Source organism: Podarcis raffonei, chromosome 6, assembly GCF_027172205.1.
Source record: "Podarcis raffonei isolate rPodRaf1 chromosome 6, rPodRaf1.pri, whole genome shotgun sequence".
Lineage (NCBI taxonomy): Eukaryota > Metazoa > Chordata > Lepidosauria > Squamata > Lacertidae > Podarcis > Podarcis raffonei.
The window spans coordinates 89,687,407-89,707,983 of NC_070607.1; the positions used below are offsets into that span (position 1 = coordinate 89,687,407).

Here is a 20,577-nt window from a genome sequence, read left to right on the forward strand (position 1 = left end):
AATCCCATACATGGATGAATCTGAGCTGCACTCCATTCCAATCTGAGCAGCTGCTAATCAAATCTCTCTTTATTATTTCACCCAGGGCTGAAAAATGCAAACATGCCCTTAAAAATTGAATTAATCCCTTTGGTAAAAATTAACCAAAGTAATTCTGCACTTCCTTGCGTTCCCAGACCTTGTGTCTACCCCCCCCCGCAATAAAATGGCCCCCTCCTCCTGCTTAAACAGAATGCTTTGAGGACAAGCATGTCTGTGGTTGAATGAACTCTTTACAGCCCACCGCAACCCTTTACCAATTGCAGCAGAGTTTCTGTCCTGGAACACAGCATCGGCACAGCTGGAGGAGTTCCGCCAGCATGACTCAAGATTACAGCAGAATTTAGCAACAGGATGTGCCAGAGTTTCCCAGGCGCAATATCCCATGGCCTATTATCAGCTTTGGATAACTCAAGAAACATTCAGAAAGGTAAAGTTCACTGGACAGGGCGACAGCTTGCTTATCTCCCAAGAGAAAGGAATATCGCCGCAGAGCCTATCTTCCATTTCCATGACTCTTCTGGGCAAGAATGGAATTGGACAGACGGTACAGAGTTTGGGATCCCAAGAATCCAATCTTTCTTTTCTTAAACTAATTTCTATGTCTCATGGCCGCAGAATATGGTTTGGAAAGGCACAGCTAATGCTTGAAGGAGATTTAGAAACCAAAGGCTAGACAGAACTTACAATGGCTTGTAAGGCTCTATACAGTTCTTTATTTGAAGTGCCTTTCCTCCCCCCCATGAGTAATAACAATAACAATAGCTATATTATTATTATTGTTGTTGTTGTTATTATTATTACTATTAATACCCCACCCATCTGGTTGGGTTTCCCCAGCCACTCTGGGCGGCTTCCAACAAAACAGTAAAATACAATAGTGTGCCAAACATTAAAAGCTTCCTGTCAGGGAACTGACATCAGAGCGAGAGGCGAAGGGGAGGCTCCCAGATGATGCTGGCGAAGGACCCAGCACCAGGGGGAGAAACAGCTCGGTAGAGGGGGAAGGAAATCAGCGCAACACCAGGGATAAAGGGGGGCAGATGGGGGAAGCGGAGAGAGAGCTCCGGGACTCTTCACTGGACATCAGTGAGGAGAGCACAGGTCCTCCACTACCCACGCCCTCCCTGCGCAGAAGACTCCCGCGCAGTGAGAGGAGGAGGAGACTGGGAGTCAAACAGCTTCTATGCTGGAAGAGGTTTAAGAAACGCCCACAGACAGATTCTGCTAGCGACTGAGGCAGCCACGCAGAGATGGGCTGTGCAGTCAGAATGTTTTAACAAGGCAATTTAGCCTAGAGAGGCGGCAGTTTACGCACGAGTAACTCATACCCATTACACTTCCCTAAACAGGGCTGCCTTCAGATGTCTTCTAAAAGTCTGGTAGTTGTTTTTCTCTTTGACATCTCTTTGATATCACAACAACCCTGTAAGGCAAGTCATTTTATTCCCGCTATATAGTAGTATAGTATAGATAGGTTTGTCCGAGGTTACCCAGTAATAATATTCAACACTCTGTCTACAGGCTCATGCTCTCAGAAACATTAACATATGGAAACCTGGGTTATCCTTCATACCTTATGTTAATTCAGCATTGATCATTTTAAATGCAGGACTTGAATTGGGTGATGTGGGTTTTTGCGGTGGGGGGAGCAATGCTACACAAATTAGGCTAATTTGCATCTGAAAATTGTCTGTTTGCATAGTTTCTGGTGCCATAGATCAAATTAAGCATGCTAATTTTACTCGTATTTATTAAAGAATGCTAAAAAGTTTCAAACTGCTATGCTTGTCAAATCCATTCATAGTTACTACTGAACTTGCAAAGCAGGTTTTTTGTTTGTTTTTTTGCAGAAAAATTAAGCACGGGGGAAAAATCCGACCCACATTCGCTGCTTTGATGCACAGCCAGACAAAAAATTAAAGAGTTTACCTCGCCGTTCTCCAAGGGCACAATTCGGGAGTATTCAGTGGTGCAGATGGCATCGTCGTCTTTGGTTATCCGTTCCACAGTCCTCAGGCCAAATTTCTCTATACAATCTCTCTTGGAAGCTATTGAGCAGAGAAGTCAAGAGGGGAACAATTTAGTTGTGTAAAATGAAATATTAATTATATTCTGCAATTGTATTAGAACTTCCAAATATTCAAAGCACTTCATCTACTTCAGTGTAATCCTCATGTCATCCCTGTAAAGCAGATCAATATTATCTTCCAATATTATTCTATGATTCCTGAGGCTGAGGGAGAGTGGCTTGCCTAAGGCTACCTAGTGAGTTTGTGGCAGAGGCAAGTATAAAAAAGAATTCCCTGATTTCTTTGATAGGACACGACACCGGCTCTCCAGCATAAGATAGGACAAACGCAGAAAACAGACATGGAGCACTAGGGATTCACAGTGATATATGATATCTTTATTGTCATTGTCCCATGCAGAACAATGAAACTGAAAAACTACATAAAACATTCAAAAACCCCTAAAAACTCTGAAACCCCATTTTGAAATACACTATACTATAGAGACCCCTTATGCTGCATTTAGAACCAGAATTGCATTTACGTAGAAACTGTTTCTCATGCGGCTAGTCCTGGCCTTTATAACCCTATACCTTCTTCCAGAAGGCAGAAGCTGAAAGAGATCATTTCCGGGGTGCGCACTATCCTGCGCTATCTCTGCTGCTTTCTTATGGCACCTGGAAGTGTAGATTTGATCTAAGGTGGGAAGAGTGCACCCAATTATTCTCTCCGCAGTCTTTACAACCCTGGACAGCATTGTTTTTTCCCTGACCGTGCAGCTCCCAAACCACACACACAGACCATAAGTTAATACACTCTCCACAGTGCAATGGTAAAATGCCATCAACAGGTCCTTTGAGAGATTGTTTTTCCGGAGGATTCTCAGAAAATATAACCTCTGCTGTGCTCTCTTCATCAGGTCTTTGTGTTTTCTCCCCAAGTTAGGTCGTCTCTCAACTCCATTCCCAGAAATCAAAACACCGAGACCTGTTCCACGCACTTCCCCTCAATAATCAAGCTCAATCAGGCTCAAACAGTGAGCTTTGTTTAGGGAATATCCTACAAAGTGCAGCGGTGGCTACTTTGGGGAAGGGTTGCGATGCAATGAGAGAGCACCTGCTTCGCATGCAGAAGGTACCAGGTTCTCTCCCCAGCAACTCCAGGTAGGGCTGGGAGACAGCCCCGTGTGAAATTCTGGAGAGCCACGGCTGGTCAGTGTAGACAGTAATGAGCAAGGTGGACCAATGCCTTGACTCATCTTATGATTCCTATGCATTTGTGAAAGAGTCATTAGTTGGCACTCTGAAAAGCGTCTGAAAACCTGCAATGCTGGTGCAAAGGAACATGGACTGTCTTCCTTATCCCTGCAGCTTTTACAAGAATGCAAGCCCCATGCAGATTTGGAGATGGAAATCTTACTATCCCAGGCACAGGTCCCAACCCACTCCCTCAAGACCCGTCCAGAAACAGCTGCAGAAGGAACCGAGCTTTTGATTCCTGCCAAGAATGGCTAAGCTAACTGACTACGCTAAGGAAGACATGCTACAGTGCCCCTCAAACTCCCCACCCACCTCCAAATCTTGGAACTGACACCACAGTGCTTCTCTAATGGAAGATAGCTGCCCAGAGTGCCTGGGGAAGTCCAGCCAGATGGGTGGGATATAAATAAATTTATTATTATTATTATTATTATTATTATTATTATTATTATTATTAGGCATTGCTGGGCAAGCAGCTCCAGAGCGTTCATGAACTGGTAAGAGAGCTAGGTATCAAATAAGTAAGAACCAAAAATAAGTAAAATGATCACCATGAAAGACGGCATTTCAGCATAGGCTACATGGATTTAGAGGGCCTAATATACCATATTTTTCGCTCCATAAGACACACCTGACCATAAGACACACCTAGTTTTTAGAGGAGGAAAACAAGAAAAAAAATATTCTGAACAAAACAGTGGATGTATGATTTTTGGTGGTTCATGCTTTGGCCACAGACATGATATGTGATTTGACGGTGAGTTTGGGGTAGCCCAATGCAAAAATCCTGAGGATCCATGTGGATCTGTGCTTTGTAACCACCTTTTTTGCGCCATTGCGGCCCCACGAAACAATGGATGTGTGATTTTTTTTGGTGCAGGCTATAGCCATAGACATGCTATGTGATCTGATGGTGAATTTGGGGTGACCCAATGCAAAAATCCTGAGGATCCATGTGCTTTTACCTCCCCCTCCCAGGCAGCCTCCTTTATCGCTAGCGTCCCTCATCTCCCTCCCGATCACTTGCCGATCAGCTGCTCAGCAGCTTCGTTTCAATACCCCCTTCCCTCTTTCTACAAACAAAAAAAAAGAACAATCTGCTTTTCGCCCCTGGGCAATTCAGCTCCAGGGACCAGCATTTGCTCCATAAGACGCAGAGACATTTCCCCTTCCTTTTAGGAGGAAAAAAGGTTGTCTTATGGAGCGAAAAATACGGTAAGTAGCTGGTATAGCTTCACACAACAAAATACCCTGAATTGGCTGAAGAGAGATGTTGCGACCACTGGCATTTCCTCAAAACCCGCAACTGAGGTTCCAGCTAGGCCTGAGGGTAATTGCATGCGGGCACATGAAAAACTGAAATAGCAACTGAGAGGGAGAAGGACTAGGGTCATGGTGTGGATGGTTTTAACTCTTACAAACACACACAAACATTCCTGAAGAAAATCACCCTTATATATTTAAGTGCACATTATTTGACTATACACAATTAACATCACATCTAGTTAGCGCCACAACTTTTGCTAAAGCCCAGGAGGTGCACCTCGTGCTTCTGGAGCAGTGTTTTGAAACTTCAGTCGCTGTGCATTTGAGAGGCACTAATGTTTGGAGAATGAAAACAGCCAAGGAGGCAATGAGAGAACCAGCTGCCAGCTCTCACTGACTCCCCACCATGCCAAATTCTTTTTCCTCCTCCTTGCGAGTCATGCTGGTTAAGTGTCCAGATACACCTGGCACCCGGCAGCCACATGGCACTGCTCCATGACCGACAGGTGGAATGGGGGCTTGCCGCATGCAAGGTCAGGCTCTGTTACTTTCTATAAAAGTCTGGTTCCCCTTTGAAATACAAACTTCTATCATGCTAAGAGGGAGGTTTGGTGGTCGGTTTCAAAGGAGACCACCCTGGGAAGAACTGGTAGCAGAGGAAAATAAATGTGCAGACTGGAGTAGAGGGTTGGATGTAGGAAGGACAAGTGCCTTTGACTCTTCTGTTGTGGCAGAAACAGCTAGCAAACGGAATGGGAGAGTGGTGGGTGGGCAGATAAGCTTCTGTTTTTTGGAGACTGGAAGGAAGGGGCTGGAGAGCACTCGGGCAGTGATGTGTGTTCACCTATCAATTGCACAAGGAAAGTCATGGTCTGATGGGGTCTGCAGAGCCATAACCAAGAAGAAGAAGAAGAAGAAGAAGAAGAAGAAGAAGAAGAAGAAGGGGTTTCGTTGTGACGGGTGGCTCTTCTTTCCAAACACACAACAAACCTTTCAGATCACCACAACATGTGAACAGAGCAAAACCATCATGATTTAAATTGCTAAGCAAAAAAAAAGCCAGTTTAAAATGATTGACTTTCTCATGTGAAATTCATTTGCAAGCTAATTGCTGGCTACGACACCCAATACTGGTTTGCAACTGAATGGAGACTTTGTACATCCTCGGCCCTCCAGATGTTTTTGGCCTACAACTCCCATGATCCCTAGCTAGCAGGACCAATGGTCAGGGATGATGGGAATTGTAGTCTCAAAACATCTGGAGGGCCGAGTTTGAGGAACCTGTGTTAGACAATTGGGAGTGTACCTCCTACCAAAAATGCACTGACTGAAGCTCTAGAAGGCTAATTATACTCTGCACATCTGCAGAATGCAATGAGTGCACCTGCACAGAGACCACAAAGAAGAAACTAGAGTTAAGAAACAGTGAACAGAAAAGGAAGGACCACCTTAGCTACCACTGATAGCCCTTGGGCATCTTTCAGCAGAAGGTTTTTTGAAACAGGAAGAAAATGAATAAATGAATAGAATGTGAGTCATTAAATAAAAATATTCTGCTACTATTTGGGAGAAGGAAACTCATTTTACGATAAACATGTTTCTTGTTCTCCTATCCACAAAGGAAACCTAATGAGCTCACAGATACACGCTGTCATAGAAATTAGGGATGGAATCACACCCAAGGGGATAATTCACCGTATAGTCTTTCCAGGCACTCCTTCACCAGGTTTTTCTGTTTAAAAGATCACAGTAAAGATCAGCTCACATCTTCTACCAATTACTGTTTTGGCTCCCTGGAGGACCTGGTGCCTGACATGCTCAGAGTAGCTTGGCTGCTCTCTGCGAGCTTCATAATGATATATTTGCAGAACAAGCTGGCGCTCCTTGGTAAAGCATGTCTCAGATTCTGCTCTGGAAACCAGCAGGCAACATCAAACTGAGAAATAAATTCTCTTGTCCAATTTCCTTAATTTCCCTTTCCCAGGGAACTACCGGAGGAACAACAGACAGCCCTAAATGTCTGGTCGGCAATACCAATTGTCTAGGCTGCAGGAAACAGAAACAGGCTCCTCTTCCAAAGCCAACTTGGGACCACAAACAATGAGGAAACGAGACTTCAGAAAACATCCACCTCTTCTTCCCATGTCCTATAATAAGTTGATATAGCTATGGTCCTGCCAAATTGGTCTTGGCACTGCCAACTAATTAGATAAAAATGTCTGCCAAGAAGTGACACAGCTGGGCTTAGCGCCACAGAGGTCAAAGATGGGTGGGTCTCCAAACAGGGCCATTTTGTGCAAATAAGAGAGATGCTGTGCTAAGTGAAAAATCTGCTTCTGAGTGAAAACAAAGCCACTCAAAGCATACGCCCAAGCAGCATGCAAAACTTGTGATCAAAAGACAAAAGCAAGAAGGTGTTTGTGAAAGATACTTACTCTGAAAATGAGTGAGATATTCAGAAGCACATTAGACTTAAAAAACATTCTGAACTACAAATTTAAATATATTTGCAACATTCAGATACAATGATGGGGGAACACTCGTATTAATCTTAACTGCAGACAGCAGACGTGAAGTCTTGTGACAAGATGTAAGAATGTTAAGAACTTACACTATTACAGTGGTACCTCGGGATGCGAATGGGATCTGTTTCGGAGCCCCATTCACATCCCGAATGGAACGCAAGATGTGACGGCGCGTCTGCATATGCGCAGGTGACGTTTGCCGCTTCCGCGCATGCGTGTTACGTCATTTTGAGCGTCTGCGCATGCGCGAGCAGCAAAACCTGGAAGTAACGCACTCCGTTACTTCCAGGTTGCCACGGAGTGCAACTCGAACGCACTCAACCCAAAGCACATTCAACTTGAGGTATGACTGTATTACTATTACAGTGGTACCTCGGGTTTCATACACTTCAGGTTAAATACGCTTCAGTTACAGACTCCGCTAACCCAGAAATATTACCTTGGGTTAAGAACTTTGCTTCAGGATGAGAACAGAAATCGTGCTCCAGCAGCACGGCAGCAGCAGGAGGCCCCATTAGCTAAAGTGGTGCTTCAGGTTAAGAACAGTTTCAGGTTGAGAACGGACCTCCGGAACGAATTAAGTACTTAACCCGAGGTACCACTGTACTACTACTACTGCTTATCCATATCACTTGTCCGAAGGGAGTAAAGATAAAGAGAGACTAACAGAATCACAGAGACCACCAAATCCACAAGGACCTGCAAAGTTCTTCATAACACTTGCCTTGCTGAGAATTACCCTCACCTCTGGGACAAGAATGAGAGGCTTGGAGGCATCTCAGACTGCATTTTTGAGAACCTCCAAAGCAATATGGAACTAAAGATATGAGTTTCCTCCATCTTCCAGAGCTTGGCCCTGAGAAGGGGAGCTGGGAATTTTCTCTCCCCTCGTGCTGCTCTTTGGAGGTTTTCCACGCACCTCTGAAGGTCAGAGAGAAGTTCTTGACCCTCCCCTGATTTGGTGGGAGGGCAGAGTTGTGGCAACCACAAATTTGGGCTCGTGACCAAGGCTAGCCAAAGTCTGAGGATCCTGCTTATTCCCCCGGATGCTCAATGATCGAAGATGACTCTTTCTGCATATGAAGCAATGGCACTTCCTAATTGTGACTGCTTTCAGAAACAACTGGCGGGTTGTTCCTGTCAGGATATGCCCCCAAGCTTTCACAGAGTTTCTGGCTGAAATGTTATCTTTCCAATAAATGCTAGGAATGATGGATGAGGAAAGTAAAAGGCAGGAAGAAGACAACATCACAATGAGAGACCACAGAAAGATACACAGAAACCACCTTGCAGGTTGCTCTAATCTTTAACTGCAGAGATTTAGGAAAGACAAGGCGAATGTCTGGGTGCTTATCATGTCAGGACCAAACCTATAAAGCAACTTCCTTAAGCAAATATATAAAACTCTTTACATCCAGGATACAACAACAGAGATAAAATGAGTGAGCAATGAAAAACCATTTCCTCATGAGTTCGTCACTATACATATCAGGACCCCTCTCTCTCTTATCAGAACACAATATAGGTGCAGGACCTGGAATATTTTGGCTTGTGTTTCTACACTTGCATTTGCACCATTAGCCCACACCTTTTCCTGGCAACTCCACAAACCAGAACACATGGATAAGAAATCATTATTTTAGTATGGCAACACCTACACTTTGGAATTCCCTGCCTGCTGACATCAGGTAGAGAGATACCTTCACTGTATTCTTTCCAGCACCTGTTATTTGGACAAGCCTCCCCAATATCTAGAACGTTGATGTGTGTTTTAATATTATTTTAGTTTCTTTCTCATTTTAATTTTTTGAACATTTCATATTGCGGCTTTCAACTGTTTTACCTGCCTGCAATAAATTTATTCATTTATTCTTCTTGAGGTTTAGGGGTTTTTTAACCATCAAGCAGTATATTCAAACAAACAAACAAACAAACAAACAAACAAACAAACAAACCCCCTTGTTGTTAGCTACAGGGGAACATTCCTTTCCCTCATTCTAGAAAGGATGCAATATAGCAGATATTATCGACCTCAGTCATTCTGAGTCTCCTCGTTAAAAATAAAGTAAAATAAAAAAAACACACTAGAGACTCAAAACATAACTCATCTTTTCAATCATTACACGTTTTCTGAGTAGTCAGCAGTGATGAAAAACACATTCTTCACTAGGCACCCAACTATCCCATCACAATACATTTCCAAAAACATACGGCATGCTAAGTGCAGAGTGTGTGCTGGAGCAGAATAATGCAAGTCAAGAACAAGTTTCAAATACGCCTGCCATATTTTCAACTGGTCCCTGAAGATGAGGATTTAACAGCTGTTTGATCAACATGTTCACCTGCTAATTGCTGCAAGACCTCCTTACCTCTTGAACTGCCAGAACAAGTCCAGATGGTACTTATAGGACTTTATATTTCCTCTATTATTTTTTTCTGGCTAGCTGCCTCTGCTTTTAACAGCTGCATAATGCAAGAAATTCAACAAGTAACTTTCCCTCCACTGTTCCTGTTTCTGCAGGCCACAAAATACTCCATCTGCTGCATTTTTGTTTGTCATTCAGTTGTTGCAAGCACAAGAGTCACCCGAGAAAAATGTCAGCAATCCTACCAATGCCTTTGTGAATCCTAGCCCTATGGCTGCTCAGGAAGAGGCTTTGCAGGTCTGATCCAGCCTGCACCCTTCCATCAACTGACATTATCTAAAGGAAATGAAACAATCAACGGTTCACTGTACAAGAGGGTAGTTTGGGTTGATAACCATGCCTCCTGACCCAACCAAAATCCACTTTGAGAGGGATCGGTGAAGAATATCTTCCAGGAAAGCCTATCACACACTGAAACCCATGTACCCCAAGTCAGAAGCAGCTATTTTAGGGCACAACAGTTAAGGAAGGAACTTGAAGCAACTTGTCACGTCACAGTTCTGCTGTGTTGATTTGGAAAATTACACCTGCCAAAATTCCTTCATCTATGCACCTTTTCAAGAAGCTAGATCGTTAATGTGGAAAATCTGGCTGACTGTATGATGCAAAGGCATTCTGGTTGGGATATAGATATAAGAAGAGCCCTTACTGCTTAGACTAAAGGTTCATCCAGACCTGCTTCGTATAGTAGCCAACCAGAAGCCAAAGGGAAGTCCACAAGAAAGGACTTGAAGCACTAGCTTCTTCTGTTGTAGTTCTCCATCAACTGGTATTCAGTTAAACTTGCAGATTCTATATACCACTATGACAAATAAGTAAGCAAAGGGGAGAAATAATACAGAGCTTTGCCTAAGTCCTGAAATGCTGGCTGTTTTTTTGCTCCAGGGCCACTGGAGTAGGTCAGAGGTGGGGAACTTTTTTTGCTCCACAGGCGAGGTCTTTACTAGAACCAGCCTCGTCGGCCAAATGTGACAGGTGGGTGGGGATGCCTGGTGTCACCTGGTGTCACAATGATGGCAGGAGCAAGGTGCTACTAAAACATAGGTTTTCCCTTCTGTTTAAACAGGGCTTTCAATATAAACTCCATCAAAAGCCCTACTGAAACATAGGGGGAAAGCCTTTGTTATAGCAAGGGATTCCAATGCAAAGGGAATCAGGAAGAGGTTTTGTGGAATCCTGTCAAACTGAGCCCAATAGCTCATATAAAAGGTAAAGGGAGCCCTGACCATTAGATCCAGCCGTGACCGACGCTGGGGTTGTGGAGCTCATCTCGCTTTATTGGCTGAGGAAGCCAGCGTACAGCTTCCAGGTCATGTGGCCAGCACGACTAAGCTGCTTCTGGAGAACCGGAAACGCTGTTTACCTTCCTGCCGGAGCAGTACCTGTTTATCTACTTGCACTTTGACGTACTTTCGAACTGCTAGGTTGGCAGGAGCAGGGACTGAGCAACGGGAGCTCACCCCGTCGCAGGGATTTGAACCACTGACCTTCTGATTGGCAAGCCCTAAGCTCTGTGGTTTAACCCACAGTGCCACCCACGCCCCTCAATAGCTCATGAGCAGGGGTTAAATCCTGCTCAGTTTGGCTGCACACCCTTGCTCCCCCATGGGAATTGGCACATTCAGCCAACATAGAACTTAGTCCACCCCCCTGCTGTTCATCAGATGACATCATAAGAGACATCAGCTGATGGGCAAGGTGGGTGCCATTGGGGGAAATGGCCTTGTAGGTCAACCTGTATCCCTGGCAGGCCAAGACTGGAGGCTCCCCTCCCCTGGTGAACGTGGCTCCACTCCCACATCCCCTCCACTTTTCTCTCATACTCACAGGCAAAGTACTGCCAAGGTTCATATGTAAGTCCAAAATCCGTTGACCGCTCAAGCACCCACAGGTCTGGGCGAGGGGAATTTGCAAACTTGATCAGGACGTAGGCCACATGGAAGAGCTGCGAGAGAAAGAAGAAACAGAGGTGAATTTCAGCTTGAGATAAAAAGCAGTGCACAAAATCCTCTCTTCATTATGAGCGGCACTTTGGATATACGATGAAGACACTTTTGCCAAGCTTTTATTTCAATGTTAATCACGAATCAAAACCAGATTGTGAGTATCACTGCCTTATCCTTCCTTTGTGGTGTTTCTCAGACATTTTGCAAGATTCGTTTGCAATTTTCATTACATAAAATGCAGGGAGAAGAATTGAAATAGAGATTCCACAAGTACTTAATATACTGCTGTGTTATCCAGAAACGCTGGGACTCATGGCCTTCTATAATGTCTACTCATGAGTAATTTCCATTCAGCAAAGTTCCTCTGTAATGCTACTTGAAAGCCTTTGGTTGCAGGTTCAACCTCTGTTTGTTTCCTGTAGATATGGGCTAGTGAATTAGTAATAGATTGATTTGCCCCTGAAATTAAGGGGTTTTTAGCTGTAATGCTTTGAGATAAGGATTTGCTGAACAAATAATTTGAATTGGAATACAAGAAGGGGAGGTATGAGGAGGTCAGGGAAATATGTCATTGAAAATTAAGTATTGTGAATTTTATGTGTTTTTAAACTTTTTTGCTTTTTTCTTTTTGATTGTATAAAAATTGAAAACTTTAATAAATATCTTTTAAAAAAATAAAAAAAATGATTTGCCCCTGAATACTCGTTCTAAGACTGCCCTAGTGCCAGTTTCACTTCCTGCAGAGGGAAAATGAGCGAGCCTTTAATTGCTAATTAACTCTTGTTTTTCCTCTTATATTTTTCCAAAAAGAACAACAACAAAAGAACAAATAATTAATTAATGCCGCCCTACTCCCCCAAAGGGACTGATGCTTGGTCAATTTAGGAAAGCTATTAATCAGCAATCAACAGGAAAAAATAGAGCGGTTCCATTCAGGAGCTCTGAAAAGTTTAACAAGCTTACAAGGTAGTGTCTTAACAGTACCGCCTGCAAAAAAAAGGGTCACAAATCAAACCTAAAAAAACACAGCAGAGTTACTCAAAACACTGTGGACCACCAAGGCGAGAGCAATTTCCTACACAGCTAGATTTGCATGCTAAGGGGGTAAAGGCAGAGGGCTTAATCATGAACTACAACAAGCCAAGCATAAAATAATCAAAAAGTTTCAGTAATCTCATCTAGAACCTTGAAGAATTCTAGAAACCACTTCCTCTGCTTCTGGAGACTTGTATATCTGCTTAGCAATTTGTAGTAGAGAGCTGGACCATAAAGAAGGCTGATTGCCGAAGAATTGATGCTTTTGAATTATGGTGCTGGAGGAGACTCTTGAGAGTCCCATGGACTGCAAGAAGATCAAACCTATCCATTCCAAACCTATCACGAAGGACAGATTGTGAAGCTGAGGCTCCAATACTTTGGCCACCTCATGAGAAGAGAAGACTCCTTGGAAAAGACTGTGGTGTTGGGAAAGATGGAGGGCACAAGGAGAAGGGGATGACAGAGGATGAGATGGTTGGATAGTGTTCTCGAAGCTACTAGCATGAGTTTGACCAAACTGTGGGAGGCAGTGGAAGACAGGAGTGCCTGGCGTGCTCTGGTCCATGGGGTCACAAAGAGCTGGAAACGACTAAACAACAACAAGGCTTTACTACACACATTTGCTAGTTGACTCCTGCTCTTCAAATAAACCACTCCCTGGTGCAGTTAATTCTGCATTTGCCAATCCAGACAGATGGAGAGGAAAGAGTGAACTCTATAAAACACCCAGCCAGTCCCATAGGCAAGGGCAACAAGTAGCTTCTGATAAGGCCTTCTTAGCATTCCACTTGAGCTGCTCCCAATTAGTTCGAACGCTGATTTATGCAACCATGTCCTTGCCAAGACTGAAATAAATGTACAGCTTTAAAATGTCAGCACTAGGAAAAAACAAACTCAGCAACAGAAGTTCCCTTCACAAGCTGGCACTGGTTCTCTCCAAAAATCTTCACTTTATCATCCTGTCAAAAACTGGGTTTGGAGGGAAGCTTCTTTTACTGGTAAGAACGCTGCAAGATCAACACACAGAGGAAATGTAATGCTTACAACGGCGTGCGTTTTCAAGTCCAAGACAGTGAACTAAATTGTGCAGGACACTCATAGTGGGAAGCATATGCTTCGAAGTGCCATTCAAACCTATGGACCTTGAGCCCCAAACAGAAGAAAGTCCCAGTTATAGAGGACAATCAAGACCAGTATCTGACAGGATGAGCAACTTAGGAACTGGCAGATATCCACATAGGTTCCCCATCCTGGCTCGGTCAGAAATATGTTGGGATCTCAATGGACCAAAATGTAGTCTAAACCCCCCTTTAAATCCATATCAATGAAAAGAACTCACTCTGAAACTCACCTACAGGTGGTACCTAACACCAAGAAAATTAGCGCTAATATACCCAGGAACCTCACCAAAATGCTGGAGAGGGTGCACCTCCACAGGCACATACCTCCGCATGTGGTGGGAGTGCCCCAAAACCCAACTATTCTGGACAAAAACCATATGTGAAATAAGTAAAATAACCAAGCAAGTATTAGAAATCACCCCAGAACTGGCCCTACTAAACATCTTCCAAGACAATAACGCTCACTTACACCACAAAGAACTCATAATCCACCTACTTTCAGCAGCCAGAAACACCATAACCAGACACTGGAGAGACCTGTCAGGAGTAAGCATGGACCAATGGTACCAAATAGTATGGGAAACAGCCCTACTAGAAAAATTAACCAATAAACTGAAACTGACACGGGGACAAACGGAAGAAGACGCCTTTACGCCGGTATGGCTCCCCTTTATCACATACACAGCCCAACAACACAACAACAAAAATCCACCAACAGCATAAAAATCAGTATGGCTAACCTGATCCAAAACACCCACCCACCCCACTCACACATGAAAACAAAGACCACCACAGCCAACCACAAATGAATACCCACACCATAGGCCAACTCCAACCTCTCTCACCACCAAAGGAACACAAGGAACAACAAAGAACCTGCACAAGCAACGCTGACACCAAACCCTACATATAGTAAGTAAAATAGAAACATCGCCCCCCGACCTCACCCCCATCTCTCCCCCCACCTCTTTCCCCCTTTTCTTCCTAATGTCTCAACAAATGAAACTGATTTGTTAAAATGTTACATGGAGGGGGGGATACGAGAGAGAGACATTGCACACACTTTTGTAAATCAAGAAAATCTTTAATAAATAAAATAATAATAATAATAATAATGATGATGATGATGATGATGATGAAGAAATATGTTGGGGTATAACCCCCATCCTAACTCAGCTCAACCTCAGCCAACGCCAATGGAAGCCTCCAAAAAGGAGCTTCTGGCTGTGTGGGCAGGGGCTGGACAGGGCAGAAGCGGACTTATTCTGGATCCTAACTCCATGACATGGGCACCTGGTAGAATTTACACAAGCAAAAGGGTGATGTGTGTCAAGCTCTATTTTAAACGCTTGTTTTTCCTCTTTCAACTTCATTCCTGAATGAGATCTAGCATAAACTACACTTGCTTCCCATAGTTAGAACTGCTCTCATAGGGTTGTAGCTAATGCTAATCCTACTTAAGAGCAGACCATTTAAAATTAATGCACCTCACTAACTTAGCTAATCGGTCTACTCTGACTGGAACAGTAGCCAACTGAGGTCTTTCAGCCAGCACAAAGATTTCTGCTTGTACAATGGTCTACTCCCGGCATGTACCCTATGCCTCCCCAAATCAGTTCTGGAGGGTTGGAGAAACCCAAAAGCAATTTGGGGAGCTCAAGCAAAACTCACTGAATTGACAGAACATGTTAGTTGGCTGCAAATTTGAGATTTGTTCCCAAAGGAAACTCTACACAGAATTTCATACAACAGCTATTATCCTAGTTCTGATGATCATTCCCCAGCCCAGAGTAACCTATACAAAAACTGGTATCCTCTAGAACATGGTAGTCCAACACACCGCCCAAAGGCAACACTTGATGCCCCTCCCCCAAGCTCTTGAATTGCCTTCCGAAAGCCATGTAAACAGGGTGGATAAAAATCAATTTTTAAAAAAAATTCAAAAAAATATCGGTTTTTTTATTTATTTAAATCAGTTTTTTTAATTTAAATTGGATTTTTAAAATAAAATGATTTTGGAGGAGGAATATAGTTTCCTATTTAAGTTACATTATAGTCATCAGGAAATAAGGATTTGTTTTAAGTTTTTCATGTGTGCTAAAACTCAGTCTATGTTTTTTTAAAAAACAAACCGTTTAACCACATCAGTTAACAAACATGGATACATATGCTATAATGTTACTGTTTTAGTTAAATAAATTGTTTGAATTGTTATCAAGGAAATGATTATTTTTCTCCTTCCAATAAAGTACAGCAGAAAAGTTGTCCAAATATAAACAGTTAACTTATTAAACCTCACAATGATTTCATACTTTTCTGTCTTTGTATTTCTAATAGTATAACCAAACCAGTAATTTTTGATCTAACTGTAAGAACGACTCTGAACATTTATTATTCAAAAAATGAAACCTTCATCTGGTTGTAAATATTAAGATTATACCAGCAAGAATGAGCCTTTCTGTAAAGAAAAAGAAAAAGATTTAAATCAAGTCTTACTGACTAGTGATTTAAATCAAGTCTTACTGACTAGTGATTTAAATCGTGATTTAAATCAATTTGATTTAAAGCAAATCCACCCTGCGTGTAAGCAAAGTGCTGGGTTTTGAGAAGGACACACGAGTCCGCCCATCTCCTTCTCAAAGCCTAATTAGTGTTTTCCCAGCTATGGGAGGGAAGTAGGCAGAGCTGTCTTTCCCATTTGTCTTAGTGGTTCCTTGCGCCAGGGCACTGGCATCTCGGGGTGCCCTAGTGAGTGGAGAAGCTGCGCAGCCTTGCCCACAGCCTCCCCTTTCCCTAAACACCCACCAGCTGCGCCCTGCCAACTATATGGCTGGCGTGCGTGCAGCTTCCTCCCCAAGCCTCCACAGGAGGAGAGTGATCCCCACGCAACTTCCCTCCCAAGCCCCTGTATCTGCTAAAGACGACCCTGCTCCCGGTTGTTTTCCTCCTGCTGCTTCCTGGCAAAAGGCGGCGTGCAGCCTTCCCAGGCGTCCCAACACCAGAGAGCATGTCCGCCAGCACGTTTTCCTGCTTGATTACCGCCACCACACCGGGGATCAGGGCACTAGGGGAGGCAGAGGACATTTCCCAACGCCCCCTCCCATCTTTTGGAGTTGCCGGTGAGCCGCCAGAGGGATCTTTGCACCACGGCGCCATATATGCTTAAGATGGCCCTGGAAGTAGGGCATCTCTAGGACCCTGCCAGAGGCTTGCACCTCGTTCCCAGAGTCCTGTGCCTTGCCTACCTGGCTTTGGGAAGGCAGCGGAAGGGCTGGGTGGGGAAATCAAATTCAGGGCTTGCACACACAACAAGGCAGTCTGCGGGTTCCCTGTCGAACTACGCTTGCAGCCCACTTGGTCTGAGAGGTTGGACCACTCTGCTATAGAGAGACAAAACAGGACCCCCCCCTCAAAGCTTTAACATTCCTACAATGGGTCAACCACCAAGAGGAAAAGCAAATCTGAGGCTTCCAATCGCTGCTTGATTTTTTCAGAACATCACAGAAGCAACACTTCATCCTTGCTTTTACCCACAGGACTGCTGCAAAGCCCATCGTGTCATGAATGCAACAGAAGCCAAGGGTCCTAATTAGTCTCATCTACCCACTCATTAAGCTGAACCGCCCAGGCCAGATTCTATAGTCAGCTGCTTTCCTTGAGGACTCAGTTCTCACTGGTTTACAACTGTTCTTTTGGCAACGGAATCATGGCTAAATACCAGCCCACTAAGTTATGCATTCTCTTGCTTTGTAAATTCTTGCCTGGAATGGCTTCACTCTTTGGGGAATAACTTAACATCCCTGCCAGAGCTTTGTATGGCTTCTGGCATGATGGGATTCGCTATTCCTTTTTCAGTTTCCCACAAAATCCACTGGCCGAGAGGAAAATGACACGCAACTTGGCACTCTTTAACATCTGAGACTTTGTACAGGGTGGTCTTTTTCGGGTGACAATTACGTGGCAAGTCTGTGTCAAAAGACAAAGGCACTTTCTCAAGAGCTTTTCATACAGATTAGACACCCCTTAACATGCTTCAACCAACTATGCTTTACTTCATAACAGAGTATTAGTAAGAGTACTAAAAAGGATTTCCAAGCAGAGATTAAAGGTTTGCTTGGCAATTCTGATTAAAGGTAAAGGTAAAGGTAAAGGTACCCCTGCCCGTTTGGGCCAGTCTTGCCAGACTCTAGGGTTGTGCGCACATCTCACTCTATCGGCCGGGAGCCAGCGCTGTCCACAGACACTTCCGGGTCACGTGGCCAGTGTGACAAGCTGCATCTGGCGAGCCAGCACAGCACACGGAACGCCGTTTACCTTCCCGCTGGTAAGCGGTCCCTATTTATCTACTTGCACGCGGGGGTGCTTTCGAACTGCTAGGTTGGCAGGCGCTGGGACCGAACGACGGGAGCGCACCCCGCCGTGGGGATTCGAACCACCGACCATGCGATCGGCAAGTCCTAGGCGCTGAGGTTTTACCCACAGCGCCACCCGTGTTCTGATTAGCACTGCATTAACAGCCCAGAACATAAGCAGAATGCTTGCTGCAATTTTCTGGTAACATAACCATTAAAACAACTAAGTGTGGGCAAATGTTATACAGGGTTGTGATAATACTTCCATAAACATGTAGTGAAATATAAAATAATCCACCCTGTTACTAGATCACCCTGGTTGTATTTGGAAGCCACGAGGATGGTATCTAGGAGTGGGGAGTCATCGTCAGAAAAAGAGAGAGGTTATATTTTTTGCAACCCCACAATTTGAACTAGAGACCCACTGGAGCAGATTTGGGAGAGTTAAGGGGAGAAGGGAGGAATTGGCAAAATTCTGCTGACAGATTCCCTCCATCAGCAAACAGTCACCATCAGAAGATAGCCAGTGTTGACTGGAATAAGCGGAAATTTCAGGAGAAATATATGCAAAACTTATATTTCTATCAGTTCTAAATTTAATTTAGTTCCCTTAGGACACAAAATGAATTTTGTATGAATTAGCTGCCACACAAACTAGTAGAAATTTGTGAGGCAGCTAATTTATACACAATTCTTTTTGTGTCTTAAGAAAGGACTATATTTTCCTATATTTTATTCAATTTAGAAGTATAAAATGTTTGGTCTCTTGCCTCCCCCAACCTGGTGCCCTCCAGATATTTTTGCACTACAACTTCCAGAATCCCTGAACATTGGCCATGTTATCTGGGGCTGGTGGGATGGTGCTAGCTTGGGAAAGGCAGGTAGGATTTGACTTGCACATATGTTAAGCGAACACATAATATATCCCCCTGTCAGATGCTTTCCTGGTCAACCTTTAAAGACCCTTCTGAGTATTTTTCTCAAGGGGATCAATGCATGCATTATCAAGCAGCTAACAATGTATTTGAGTGTTGCCTTCCCTGCCATGATCAACAGCTTAACAATCAGTTTCACTGAGGTTGTGATTTTGCATACTTTGCATTGTGCTTTATATTATAATAAATTTTTGAATGACTGAACACACATGCCTATAGTATACAGGAATTGTAATCACCCGATACTGTACATAATCTTGCAGGGTTAGTTTTTTAAAAAACAACCACCACCACCACCATTTGAAATAGCAAAGTGCAGGTAAAACATTGTTTTTGAAACCTTGACTTTAAAAGCATTGCAATTATTTTTCCAGTAGAGAAGAACACAGCTCATATGAAGGTTCTCTCCCCATCCCCCAGATTTCCAATTTTTCCACTTGGAGAAGATGCTAAATTGGGGAGGAGGGTGGTGGTGGTGGTGAGGATTCCCAAACTTTTTCTTGCCTTCACATTTCTACTCCCCAGTGGAAATTATTTCTTGGTCAAGATTTAGCACATGAAACACTAATTATTCCTATTTCTGGCTGACTGTATGACATGACAATGGGATTAAGTAGTCATTTCATACTTTATTCTTCAAATTCGTATCAAGCCAGACCACCTAGCTCAGTACTGCCTACTACAGTGGTACCTCAGGTTACATACGCTTCAGGTTACAGACTCCGCGAACCCAGAAATAGTGCTTCAGGTTAAGAACTTTGCTTCGGGATGAGAACAGAAATCTTGCTCCGGTGGTGCGGTGGCAGCAGGAGGCCCCATTAGCTAAAGTGGTGCTTCAGGTTAAGAACAGTTTCAGGTTAAGAATGGACCTCCAGAACGAATTAAGTACTTAACCCGAGGTACCACTGTACCAAGATTTCAGACAAGGAGTCTCTCCAAGCCCCAGCTGGAGGTGCTGAGGATCAAAACCTGAGACCTTCTGCATGCAAAGCAGATCTTCTACCACTGAGCTATGGGGCCTTCCCTATGCAGATGCTGAGGAACTAAACCGCTTTCCAAACTGATGTTTCTGTGGGGGGTTTTTTTTGGCTGGTGGCCATTTCCCCCTGTTCAGTCAAGGACCACAACTTCATGGGGTGTGCATGTTTTGCATGGAGAAGTTCCTAGGTTCGCTCCCTGGCATCTAAAAGGACTGGGAAGCTTGTAATGGGAAAGACCCCTGTTTCAGACTTGCTGTCAATCAGGGTAGAAAATACTGGGTTATATGAACTAATGGTCTGATTCTGCAAGGACCATACCTATTTCCTCTTCCTTACCTCCCCTCACGCACCCACGTTCCTTGTCCTGCTTTGTCCTCAACTGTACAGATATATATATACAGTATATATCCCATGGTATCCCATGGTATAAAGTGAAGAATGGAGACGGAACACTGTTTTTACATGGAATGAACTCTCTGTTTCCTTCACATCCTGCAGAACTCACAGGGCAGAGGGTAGGGATATAAAGCCAGGATGCTTGTTATCAAGTGAGCTTATGTTGAGAAAATTCACAGGGCTCCAAAGACTAAAAATAAGAGGGAACTGGCAAGAAATGCAGACTCTTGCATGCCAAATTTAGCCTATTTCTGCTTTTCTGGCCAACCTTTAATATAGCAA

General features: G+C 43.8%; 1 protein-coding gene across 3 annotated transcripts in view; it reads right to left on the reverse strand.

Annotated features, from left to right (window-relative positions):
• The window catches only part of LAMA5 (laminin subunit alpha 5), a 207,160-nt gene that overhangs the window by 125,930 nt on the left and 60,653 nt on the right, over positions 1-20,577 (reverse strand). For all 3 annotated transcript variants that reach the window (XM_053394450.1, XM_053394447.1, XM_053394448.1), the window contains exons 3-4: positions 11,355-11,472; positions 1,972-2,090 (exon numbers count right to left, since the gene is read on the reverse strand). In XM_053394450.1, the coding sequence (XP_053250425.1) occupies positions 1,972-2,090; positions 11,355-11,472 (237 nt within the window). The remainder of the gene's footprint in view (positions 1-1,971; positions 2,091-11,354; positions 11,473-20,577) is intronic.